Source organism: Mycteria americana, chromosome 7, assembly GCF_035582795.1.
Source record: "Mycteria americana isolate JAX WOST 10 ecotype Jacksonville Zoo and Gardens chromosome 7, USCA_MyAme_1.0, whole genome shotgun sequence".
Lineage (NCBI taxonomy): Eukaryota > Metazoa > Chordata > Aves > Ciconiiformes > Ciconiidae > Mycteria > Mycteria americana.
This window is the reverse complement of record NC_134371.1, coordinates 69207615-69220403: the sequence shown is the minus strand read 5'-3', so window position 1 is coordinate 69220403 and position 12789 is coordinate 69207615. Positions and strand designations below refer to the sequence as shown.

Genomic DNA, 12789 nt, shown 5'->3' with positions numbered 1-12789 from the left:
GTGACAACATAAGACGAACGGCAACCAGAAGCTGCGTTAAGAAAGATGATCACACCTGTTCCCCCACAAAGAGTTATTCACTGCTTCTTTAGCCGTTGTCTGCAAGGACCCCATTTTAACATGCGCATTGGAGGACCCTGAGGAAGCCTGGGAAGGGGAATAGTCTGAGTAAGTGCCTGAGGAAACGCTGTTATTCAGACAATGGATCTTATCTGCTTCAGACTCATCTGTCGACTCTGAAACAAAACACAGCAAACGTTTTCAGGAGGGGGTACTTGAAAACTAAACTCCAGAAAAATGCATTTATAAATTGATACTATGGATATATACATCTACATGTGCACAAATATGCATGTAATATGTTTTAAAATCAGAGTGAAGTGTAGAACATCTTACGTAATGCGTCTATCTGTGTACATCACATATGCTTTCATCTAAAAGGTTGTAAGTCAAGTTAGTACCTTTCTTCTCTTTACCCAGAAGAACAAGTTTGGGTGGGTACAATGGAGTCTCTGGCATGGAAGGACGAAGCTCCCCTATCCTCATCTCACTGGCAGGATGTCCAAAGGCATCCTGAGGAATATAATAATGTAGAGTAAACATAGGAAACAGAATCCACTTCAAACTGCAATGAACAAACATTTCACAGCCTTCTTTTCATGAATGTGACAACACACCAAAACCCCACCATACGGGTAGTGTCTAATCATGCTGATTTGTCAGCTGAAAATTCTAATTGGTCCTACATAAATACTTGTAAAAATTATGGTGATGTGTTCATTCTGAAAATGTGGACCAAACAGATGGAACTTCCAAGATACGTCAAGGCCATGTAAACATTTTTGATGAAGTAAAGGTCACAAAAATGCAAGCTGCCAGTAGAAATAAATAAAAATTTAGAATAAACAATTACTTCTTATTACAGGAGTAAGTATTCCCCATTCATTTATTCGTGGCACAAATCATTCCACAGATTCAACTGTCCCTATAGCTATATTTAATTAAAATGACTTTGTCTCTAAAGATTTTTTTTCTAACTTAAAACGATTTGGATTTCATAAACTTCTCATTGAGAGTTCAGCAAATCTTGACCTTCAAAGGCTGCCCTGCACAACTGTTTTGCTGTTCTAGCCGGCAACAGGATATATACTGAAAATAACATGAGTTAAAAAGTGGAAAGAAAGTGAGATGTAGTCTTAGAAAGAGATATTTTAAATTAGGACATTTAAATTAGGCTCACAGGATGGCTAGAAGGGAATGAAGACACAAACAGGGAATCCGTGGCATTTCTTACCCTTGGAAGAAAGTTCAGAAATGAGAAAGACCCTGACCTGAAGATAGGTGGCTTGGGGAGACAGGGTAGGGGATGACACTTTCTGGAGGAATTATGCTGGTAAGGAGGGGATGTAAGGAAAGGGAGCTGGAAGAGCGAGCAATATGGGAAACCCACTTTGTGGGTGTTGGTGCAGGGGCTCAGGGAAATGCGATGGAAAGGGAACTGATGGAGATGGGCATGGCAATGCTGGAAAGCCGTGCCAATGCCAATCAAGATTGGTACATATGATATGCCAATGCCAATCAAGATTGAGATGTATAATCAAGATCGTATAACCCCTTGTGGGGAGGGGTACGACAAGCATGCATCATCTCGGAAGTGAGAGGATGAGTTGTGATTTTGTAGAGGATGGAAGTTGGAGAAGGAGAGTATCTAGTAAAAAAGAGGAAGTTTTGGAGAGCTACTAGGAGAAAATCAACAATTAGTAGTATAAAAGAGGAAGGAAATGGTTAGGAGAAATATATTTAGGAGGGAATTTACACTACTGGAGACACTATGAGGCTCTCTGTACCCTGACATTTTGGTGTTAAAGGTACTCCAGTGATTTTGCAGAGTGAAGTCAATAAAGGAAAGAGATGTAATATTTAGAGAAATAATTTAAAATGGAGTACCAAAACCAAAACCACATTATTAAAATGTAAAATGCGACACTATTTTTAACATGTACTTGCTTTTACTAATAAGGAGAAAACTTTCAGAGGTTTACTCTCCATTAACTACTTTTTGTAGTAACAGTGGAAACAGAGATTTATAGAAGCATTTGCCATGTGATTTATCCTTGAAGAATATAATTATATTTACACAACAGATATTTTAATCCTTCTGCATTTGGTGTTCCACTGGAGGTAAAACCATACCAAACCAGCAAAGAACAGGTATCTTCACCGCCTGTTTAATTAACCCCCTCAGTGCTAACATTTAAGCAAATATAGCTACACACTGATTCTTACATGGTGTAATAGATTCAAGACTTTAAACTACCTGCACATGCAGAGTTCCCTCGTTGTGTATGGTATTTCTTACATAACAGTAGTGACGTACGTACAACTTAAAGCTAACAACAGTGCAACAGCATTTTTCCAGTGCAGCACAATCATCTTCTAGTGCAGAGTAACAAACTTATGCAAAACCATCTTCTGAGAAATAAAAAAAGCACACCACATTCGCAGAGTGTGAAATTCTCCACCTTTAAGCGTGGTGCATGTTAAGTTTCTTGTTGTACCTCTGAGCTTTTCGTATGCTCTTCTTTCTCCTTCCTGTCTGGGATTTCCAGAGTCGATTTATGAGTGTTGTCTGTATCAGACAGGTGACTCTTTTGGAATTCTTTATTTTCTCTATCTTGAACCTAGAATCCCAATATTGTGCCATGAAACTTCCGAAAGTTATAAGCTTAAAATAAAACTACTTGCTGCAAGATAGGAAGAACCAGCAGTTCCATTTTTGACATCATGATGAACACAGGTTTTTATTTCAGGTGCATGATTTTATGAAGTTTTCTATGTTATATTCTTTCTTTTTTCTTTTTAGCCCCTAGTCCAGCTATTCCAACAAAAATCAATACACTTTTGAAAGAACTAGTCTGGCATTTGTGAGTATGCCATGAAAGTGAAATATTTTGTAAAAAACCAAAACCATATTCAATTTAATTCTACTCTGTTTAAGAGGACCTTTTTTCTTACCAGCCCAAGAACAAAAAGGTCACTAACAGAAAAAAAAAAAAGCATTATTAATAGGACCAATTGCAAGAACTAAGGGAAGAGATAAATGCAATTGTGTTGTGTCAGAAATTATTCCTCAGGACTAAACAGAGAAAGATATAGGTAAAGGACAGAAAAATACGGTGAGCTGTTTCCCAAGAGAAAATACATGGTAAAAACCATTAAAGTAACTGGGAAAGAGAAATATCACCAATTATTCATGCTGACAACACAAGAACATTAAATTATCATCTGGAATGATGGGATTTTTAAAATAATCTAACTCTTAGAGTCTGCTTGCAAAGAATATAAAGCCTCCAAATAGAGCAGACCAGGGCTCTGGGCAGACGCAGCACGCACAAGGCAGAGGAATGCGGGACCATTAATGACGGATCTATTCCGGAGGAGCAACTAAATATACGTAGAGGGTTGGCAGCACTTCTAAGCTGGAGAAGGCTAGTTCAATCTGCAGAATGACAAGCTGGCTATAAAGAAATGGAGAAGCAAAGAAATAAACAGATTAAGGCAAATGTTACTCCGTCCAGATTTTACTAAAACTTTAATGAAAGAATAAAGGAGATCACAGAAAGCGTAGGAACAAACGCAACCAGATAGCTATCAGAATATCCCTAGATACAAGCAAGACTAACTGAGTCAGAGGCATCTTTCCTGAGAATCACAGTTAGTGGTGCGGTTCTGTAACAAAGCCTCGCCGAGCCACTTACACACATTACAGTCTCTGCACAGAAAATGGCAGAACTTCCACCTCTCAGCCCTGTATGTCAATAGTTTCAAAGTCCCACTAAATAGTCTTCTCTTGACAAAACCACAAAACAAATCCTATCTGAAGCTCAGCATGTGAAAGGCAGCCACAGTGCTGGATGTTTTGCTGTCTAAGCTAGCAGTTATCAGACTGATCTAAATAAAATTCAGTCATCAACCCAGGAATGCACTGAGAGTCACCCCAAAACATGGGATTATCCCAGAAGAAAGCAGTGGAGGATCTTCCACCTGCTCCTAAATCTCTCCCACTCTTCTGGCTGCAGTGGCAGCTTCCAGAAAGGCCAGCTTCAGTAGCCATTAGACCTGAAAGTTGTCCCAAATGGGATGTTAATACAAGATATAACTGAACTGGTGGAAGGAAAACTGAATGTGGAAGGAAAACTGAATGTGGATATGGAATCTGAAAGTGGGAGAATGAAGGAACCCCGACACACTTCCTACCTGCAGAGGTGATACAGCAGCCAGCACAACGTTACGGCACTGATGCAATGAGCTCTCACCTTTTCAGCTCCAGCAGGCAATCTCAGACATATGATGGAGCTTTAAAAGGAGACATAAGTACATGAGGAACAGACTGGGGCAGAGGTAGGTTTTGGGACTCCATATGGAAAGACATAGTAGATTCTGGAAAAAAGTTGTCATCTGCAGGTAAGGCATAATGATCGTTTCTGCCACGTGTCTCTGCCTTGCAGTCTGGTGGACCGGCAAGCAGTTAGAAGAACGCACACATTAACCTTGCCTACTCAGGTGATCAGAAATACAGCCAAGGAGATGCATCCAAGAACTGACCAGAACTACCTGCCACCAAAGAAATCCAGGTTAGAGATCCCCAGTCTACAAAGATGTATTTTAGAATGAAAATTTCCATTTGCAGTAGTTTAATCTCATATGGCTAAGCCTGTTAGCTGACATGGTCAGGATTCTGCAGAGATAAACTGCAGATGCTTAGCCAACCAGTCGTCACTCATGTACTGCAGAGGACAGGAGACCTTCTAACACCATCCTCAGTTATAAACCATGGAGAGGCTCTTGTCCAGCTCTGTATGTGGTCTTCAGTGTGAGGACAGAAGTCTCAGTACCGCCCTGAGTTACAACACCCTGAAATGTGAATTGCACTCTCTGTGCTCCCCCACCTCTGCAGGAAACAAGCTTCTGTTGCCCTCTATCTAGACGGCGATGCACCCAATTGCATACATCTCACCGAGGTTGCTGCCAATAGAGAGAATCTCAGGCCTTTTGCAAAAAAGCCACTTCGTGGTCCATCAAACATAAACCAGGCCTACATGCCCTGTGTATACGAGTTTGTACAGAGTGCCATGTCTAGACCCGTAACACTGCACCCCCTGAGTCCTCGTGCAGGTGGGGACAGACAGAGCAGTAGCCTCAGGGCGTCAAGTGATGTCTTGGACTGATTTTATGGAAGGTAGAATTTATCTTGGAGGCAGCCCTGAATAATGCCCCTCCAATCCAGACACTTAGATAAGGTCAGGCAGAAGTCAAAGTAACTCAAAATGAACTTTAAGACATTTGACATCCTATCTGAAGAAAGGTCTCTTGTGAGTCAGACCTCCAGCTGAGTAAATCATCACCTCCTTTCTCCTTTGACAAGAAGGCACCAAGGTCATAACCTCAGTAAAGATCTTTTGTGCCATGGAGAAAGCAAAACCTCTATAATGAAGATATTTCTGACTCCTGGTAAAATATAGGTCATTCTGTTGCAAAGAGCTTATCAAGGTAGGGGCTTAAAGCAGACAGAAACCAAAAATCTTTAGCATATATTCCTCTCCCAAGCAGGAGAGACTGTCATTGTGCATCTCATTAGTGGAAAACAGCTCCCACAATAGACACATCAACGGAATCAATTGAAGCCAGGCATCCTGGGGGAAATAAAAGTGTGTAAGTCTTCCTGGAAAGGCAAGATGATCTTTTAAGACAGTCTCTGAAACCTTCACTAAAAACAAAACAAAACAAAAAGAACACTCTTCTGCACCCCCACCCACCCAAAGCCCCCCAACCCAAACCCACACAGTAACAAAGTCAGAAGTTAAAAGGACTGAGGTCTCATTTTGACTGAGATGAGATGAGATGAGATGAAGGTCTCAGAAGACCCAGTCCAGCTGAGGTGGTATTTTTCTAGCTGTTAGCACTAGCATCTGCATCGGATCACTCAAAGAATAACAATCCCTCCTTTCTCCACAGTATTAACAAACCCGCTAGGAATTAACACAAAGGATGGAATGCTGCAGGTTGGACTAGAAGAGACTTTTTTAAATCCAAAGCTGAGAGTTATAGAGAAGTATTTCCAGTTTGTCAATCCATACATATCAAGAGTATTAACTATAAAGCTCTTAATTGCCGTTTTATGGTATTTCTCATTGTTTCTCATGGAAAGGCTACGCAACGCACTAAGTTATCCCAGACTTCTTTGTCCAAAATGCACATCTTTCAGAATGACTTAGGACAATGAAGAGGTTTATTTTAACTGATGATTAATTAAGAAATTGTTTGCTTATTATAACTGAAGGTGGAGGATGATACAGGGGATTTGAAATGTAGCTCGTTACTCATTTCAGATGCTCTTTTTAATTATTTAGGAACAGTTTTGTGAAGAGACATGTGTAAATTAATTGCAAGAAAACCCAAAAGAGATCAGAAAAGAAACCAGCTTATCTGGCCTCTGAGATGAAAAAGTGAGCATTGCACCTGAAATTAAATTACCTTGTTATTAGAAACTGTCTTCAGTCTAAATCTATATCAGAACACACCTGCATTTTCAAACTGTATTTTAACTTGAGGCTTGAGATGATGTCGCCTAATTATCTGAAAAGCAAATGGAGCTTAATTATGTTTTATTTAATGTGTTGCAACTGAAATCATGCTAATATTATTCACAAAATCATTCACGCTTTTTCTGCAGTTTCCCATACCTCGTCTTTATCTTCATGCAGGAAGCCAAAGAGAGGAAAATGTATACATCATCCTGCTTTACAACCATAACATCTTCCCAGTGTCATTATTTGTATGAATGACAAGAACACTTTTTTTGTTCTCTTTAGTTGACGAGATAGTTGTGTTACTAGTCTCAACGAAGTACTAGGGAAATGAAAAGCTGAAAAAGTTCCACCATCTCCACTATTATAATAATAGAAGATGAAAAATACATCTTCACTGATGTGATGGAAATAGTCATGCACTCACATCAGTTGCTTGTGGTAGAAAATTAACTAGGAAATTGCAATCACATTATTTAATTGCACTTCAGGAATTACTGTAGGGTCTTCAGCAATTCAACTATTTTTATAGCATGCTTTTTGTGATAGTCACGCAATTAACAGTTCACGTACATCCACAGAAAAACTAGATACGATTGTTTTTCTGTTGCAAAAGTGAATGCATTTTTACCAAAGAATGAAACGTAAGAATGAAATTTATCTTCATCTTTTTCTACGTTAGAACACAGTATGTGGCCACACAAGCATTTCAGAGTCACTGTAGTATTTTATGGTGTGGCTGCCATTTCCTCTTTCCCTACACCTCCATAATGGAGGCTTCACTGGGCTCCGCATACTCACAGGACTCTCTGCTGTGGCTCAGTTCCCTGGGATGTTAACATCTTAGTTTAACAACTTAACATTTAGTTTAACAGCAACTAAACCAGTACAGCCACCTACTTCTGAAGCCTGCATCACCCGACACAGCCACAAGACCAACACCTAACGTCTTTGTCAGACAACATTGATTCAAATTCCAGATAGGTATGTGTGTGTTCACAGTAAGGATAGTCAAAACCCGCAGAAAGCTATTAAGAATATTCAAGTTCAAAAGCTAGATGACACAAAATAAATTGTATGTATCCAGCAACAACAGCAGAACATGCCAATACTCATGCCACAAGACCTGAGTTGGTTCAAAGGCTAGATTTGCACAGTAAGAAAGAATTTAATGAGTAAAAAGGAATAATGATGGAATTTAAGATTTCAGATTTAGATAAAAACATGAATGATTTAACGTAAATATTTTAGTTTGAAGTACTAATCGAAACTGTGCCTAGATTTGAAGAAAGTCTTCTGAAGCCATCTTAAGAGAAAACTTTTACTTTTAAGAAATGAAACTGTTTAACTGTAAAAAAACCACACAGTACTGACAGAGCAGCTACAGTGACTGTTAAATATGTAAGAACAGCCGGTCTGTGTTAAGGATATGGGAAAAGTGAGGAAGAAAAATTCATGCATACATGACTAGCCAGAGACAGGGATATTTCAAGGACAATGAATTTATCATAATGTTTAAATAACAAAGGAGTGAAAAGATAATGTGATAATTTTTTTCCTCATTCATTTCTTTTGAACATTAAGACTTCATAAAGATTTTCAAGAATGCTGGTATTCTTGTAGATCTGTCCAAGCTTATAAACTGTCAGTACCTACTGCCAGGGTAAGAGATTTCCCTGATTTGTAATTTGTGCCTGCACGAAGTAAGTCATTAGTGTGAATGTTAACAAGGAGATGCCCTCTGAGATCAGGCTTCAGCTATTTGTGACAGCTTTGCACAAGACTGCAGTATTCAGGAATTTACCTTTCAGCGACTGTACTCAGGTTAGAATAGAAGACCGTTACTATGCGTACTGATCCACTCCTGGCGAACATACTAAGGGCTAGATTCTGCAACTCATTGTAAGTCACTATGCAGGGCGTGCCTGATCTAACGTCCCCTGCAGTCGAAGAAGCACCCCTGCTGACTTCATTAACTTTTGACATGGTTAATTGGCTAGCTACTACCTGTAATGTGAATAGAAGCAGCAGAACCTCATGGCATGCTAGGGTCAGACAGAACAAACTGATTTTTCATTAACATATTTGAGGCAGAAATACACGTGCTTAAGTCTGAGATGTAAATCGTGATCAGGTCCGTTCTCCTGCTAATATGCAAGTCTCTCATATCATTAAAATTTAGGACAGTGCTTGTATATATTAATACCAAAATTCAGCTCTAGGTAGATTTAAAACCAAAAATTCAGTCTGATAAATGCAGTAGTACTGGGAAAAACAGCAACTCAATATAAAACTAAATTAACTTCACAGAATGAAACAAGAAACTATTAGGTATGAAGTTCACAGCAGATGCAGAATATAATTTGATGGAGTTATGTTAAAACCCCATCTCCAACTCTTGAGAGGAACAACGATCCTTTTACATTACCTCCACTGAAATCTCCTTTGGTGCCATGGGCCACTTGTGCTCATACTTTTCTTTCACAGTTTGTTCACTGTTCGCAGTTGGTGTTGAGTTCTCAGGCCGTACTCCATGGCTTGTTTTGCCCACCAGATTTTGAACTGATTTTACCATATTCTTTAAATCCTCCGGGTATGGAGTGGGATAACGTTTTAGATTTATTTCAACCTGAACATTCATAAAAAGAATTAAAACACAAATACAAAATGAAAACAGCATGCAAACTAAAACCATGGTTACAGTACTACAGCTAAGTGCAAATTCCTCAAATTTTTAATTAATCTATTTGAGGTAATGTGTTACATATAGCTATCTTCATGGATTTTTGGACTGAAATTTGCTCTCTGTTACACTATGTCAACCTATAATGGAATTTCAGTGACATAAAATAATGGATGGGAATGGTTCCCTGTAAGCCTATCTTTTACCCTGTGAGAGTATTGTATTTTAATTCTACACTTTGCTTGAGAGTACTGACATATTAAATCACACTTTTTCAAAACAATACTGGTGTAAATGCAGAATTAATTTAGCTATGTTCGGTGTACTGAATTAATCTGAATTATCTATGGCAGCTGAGAACAGAATCTGATCTATTGGGAGCTATTTGCTCTTTGAGATGTATAATGTATGTACACGTACTCAAGTGTATCCTACTCTTTTCTTATACAGAAAATACAGGAAAACAGTACAGAACCACTACAGAAAAGTCACCCTAAGTGACACTGAATAGTACTTTAACTGACTGACAGACCTACAGATTGTCTGGAAAACTCCACATTTTAAGTTCATAATTTTTATCACTCAGAAGTAGAGAAACATTGTATTTCCCAAGTCCAAAGCAATCCTGATTTGAAGACAATTCTACAAAATCTCAGGCTTGAGTGCAAGGGGAAGAGTGGCTGAGAAGGCTCATGGATGGCATCACCCCCCGTCATCTGGCAAGATGTGACCCTATCAGCAAATTGCTCTGAGGAGATGGTGCAGCAAATGACCACGTCAGGAATGATCCAGGCAGGAAAGACGCCATACGTGATGCTGACCTCTCCTTATACCTCCCCCACCGTGTTACGGACGTATTTTGTCTGCTGGACATCACACACATCATGGGAAGAGGTGCTGAGGAAACTGAAGCATACATCCAAACAAAGCACGACCTCCACAAGGCTGCTTGGGCTGTGCAGAGAGCGTGGGCAGCCTGTAGGTCTGGTCTGTCCCTTGAGCCTCGCCTGCGGCAGATGCTTCCCTCTCAGCACAGGGCCCTCTCCTCCACAGAGCATCTCCTGCCCTCCCCGCTCCGTCCTTCACGCTGCAAACCTGCCCTATCTCCACCGCCTTTGTCCGCGCTGTGCGAGATGGTTGTGGCTTAAGCACCAAACTTGGGATTCACACGCTGAACCGGAGAGCACACCCTGCGGCGCGGCGAGCCCGCTGCTGAGCGCACGTAACCATCACCAGACGCAGCCAGCTGAAATGCAGAAGGTGCTGGCTGAGCCTGCCGCTCTCTTTGGGCCTGAAATTGGGGTGGAAATGCAATAAAATCCTTCAATGGAGTAAAATTACAGCTCCCAGTGCAAGCTGCGCGTGTCGGGATAACTGTTCCCAATTGTGAAACTGAAATTTGAAATTACTCCGCATTTACCATGTGATAAGTGTTTGGAAGCATTTACCACAAAGAAGCTTCTATCTCATTGTCTACGTGAGGCAAGCAAAGAGAGCTTACTTTTAATCGCTCACGATTATAGCTGTTGGATTTTAAATTCCTAACGAGTAGGAAAAACGTAATCTTGGACTCCAATGAATATGGTCTGTTGATAGGAATATTTTAGAAGCAAAAGCATGATCGATTTGGAAAATAAAACTATATGAAATACTAGCATACTATTCTGAACCACAATAGAATAAACATTACGGATAATAGATTCTGACATGACTTTAACATAAAACATTAAAATGTATGACTATGATGTCATGTGCTAATAAAGAATTTCAACAGAAAAAATAAATTAAGTCTGTAAAGCATTACTAAAGCTCTGGTTGATTTACGGTTGAAAGAAATCATATTTAGATGTGGCCTAATTAGGCAATTGCTTTTTCACAAAATTCAGACCACGATTTAAGTGTCAGGTCTACAGACAAACATAGCTAAAAGTCAAGTCACAGAGCAAATCCTCAGTAAGTAGTAGTCAGGGAAAAATTAACCAAAAGACTTCCATGAGATAGACAACTCGTAGACAGGGATTTCAGCAAGAGTTTCATATCACTGTGAGCATTAATATTAAACAGTAAAAATACTGGCAGCTGTGGTAGGTGCTATCCACTAGAATGCAGATATTTTCATCACTGATTAGACTTATCATTACAGAGGAAATCTGTACTCCCTGTCGATACAATTCTTGCATGTTAAATGCTACATCAAAAGTAGCGTGACCCTGAAAAAAGAATTTCTGAAGTTCAAAATTCTTGATGGACAAAGTTATTGAACAATTTCAATTACCAAACCTATTTTAACATATAGTGGCTGAGAGTTCAGTTTTAACTATGAAAGATAAAAAGCAAAAACTTTGTATGCTTTTAGAAAACGCTACCAATGTTTGTGGTTACTGCCTATTGATAATTTAAGTTAACCTTCAAATTTATCCCATAAAGGCCTGGTGAAACTGCTAAAACCACACATGTTAAAGCCTCCCTAAGAGCTACCGCAACACCTGGATGGAGTGACACACACTCCGTTCTCAAAAGGTTCCAGCAATTAGCTTTTAGTTCACACGCATGCATCTAAACACAGGCTGGTGAACAGCTCAGTCAAATAACTCCTTACGACACTTTAATGGTCAGTCCTAGAGAGAGATGAATTGGCATCACTGGGAAAGAGCACAGACATACCAGAAGGATGCAAATAAGCATTTCTATCTTATTAATAGTAATGGCATTTGAGCTCATTTTTTCATGGCTTGGGCAAAAAGGCTGTTTTCCATGATAGGGAAAAAACCCACACACCTTCAGTGGGAAATCTTTTCCTTTCACAGCCTGGCAAGATTTCCCAAGTTTGAACAGTATTATTTCTCTACTTCCAGCTTTTACAAACTACAGGTATTTAGGGGTATCTGGTGCACACACAGTGAGATATGAGAGAGGAGAGATGCTCTCTTCAAGGTACACAGATGGGAGGAAATATCTGATCAGCTCCTAGCTCCCTGCTCAGCTTTTCACTTAACAATTCTTCTCTATATAAGCAGTAACTATGGCATCAGCTGCAAAATTTAGTGTTTTGGTCTGATGAGAAGACGTTAGGATCATTATGGAGGAGAGGAACATTGGATTGTATATGGGAACAGAGGAATTTCATGCAGAAACAGACTCATGTACTACAACATCGGTTTATACCCACTCTCTATGGATGAGAGGGAGAACAGGTAAGAAAGAACTCCAGGAAATGTATTTTAGTGTTGGACTCTTCCACAACTAATACTGTTGTTTGTGATACAAAGGATGAAGACTGTCTTGACCTTCGGATGGCCAAGCCAAAACGTTACGGAGAGGTGCAGCCCTGTGGGACACGGATCACCCCCACGGTACAAACCACTCCTGCCGCTGGCAGCACGACTGGCCGCAGGCTGCCCTTCTCGTGTTCTGCTGCAGCGGGGCCGCGACCGCAGCCGAGCAACGCACGCCTCTGGGAACGCAAGCTCTGCTCCACAGACCGTGGCTCTGGAGCAGCTGCCAGGGACGCGCAAACAG

At 40.0% G+C, this 12789-nt stretch overlaps 1 protein-coding gene across 8 annotated transcripts in view; it reads right to left on the bottom strand.

The window, feature by feature from the left end:
- Positions 1–12789, bottom strand: part of LRRC7 (leucine rich repeat containing 7) — a 176091-nt gene that overhangs the window by 25135 nt on the left and 138167 nt on the right. For all 8 annotated transcript variants that reach the window (XR_012776653.1, XR_012776654.1, XM_075508974.1 and 5 more), the window contains 3 exons: positions 9016–9216; positions 462–573; positions 56–236 (listed from right to left, as the gene is read on the bottom strand). Coding sequence is in view for 6 of the 8 variants with exons in the window: in XM_075508974.1 (XP_075365089.1) it covers positions 56–236; positions 462–573; positions 9016–9216 (494 nt within the window). In the remaining 2 variants the exon portion in view is untranslated. The remainder of the gene's footprint in view (positions 1–55; positions 237–461; positions 574–9015; positions 9217–12789) is intronic.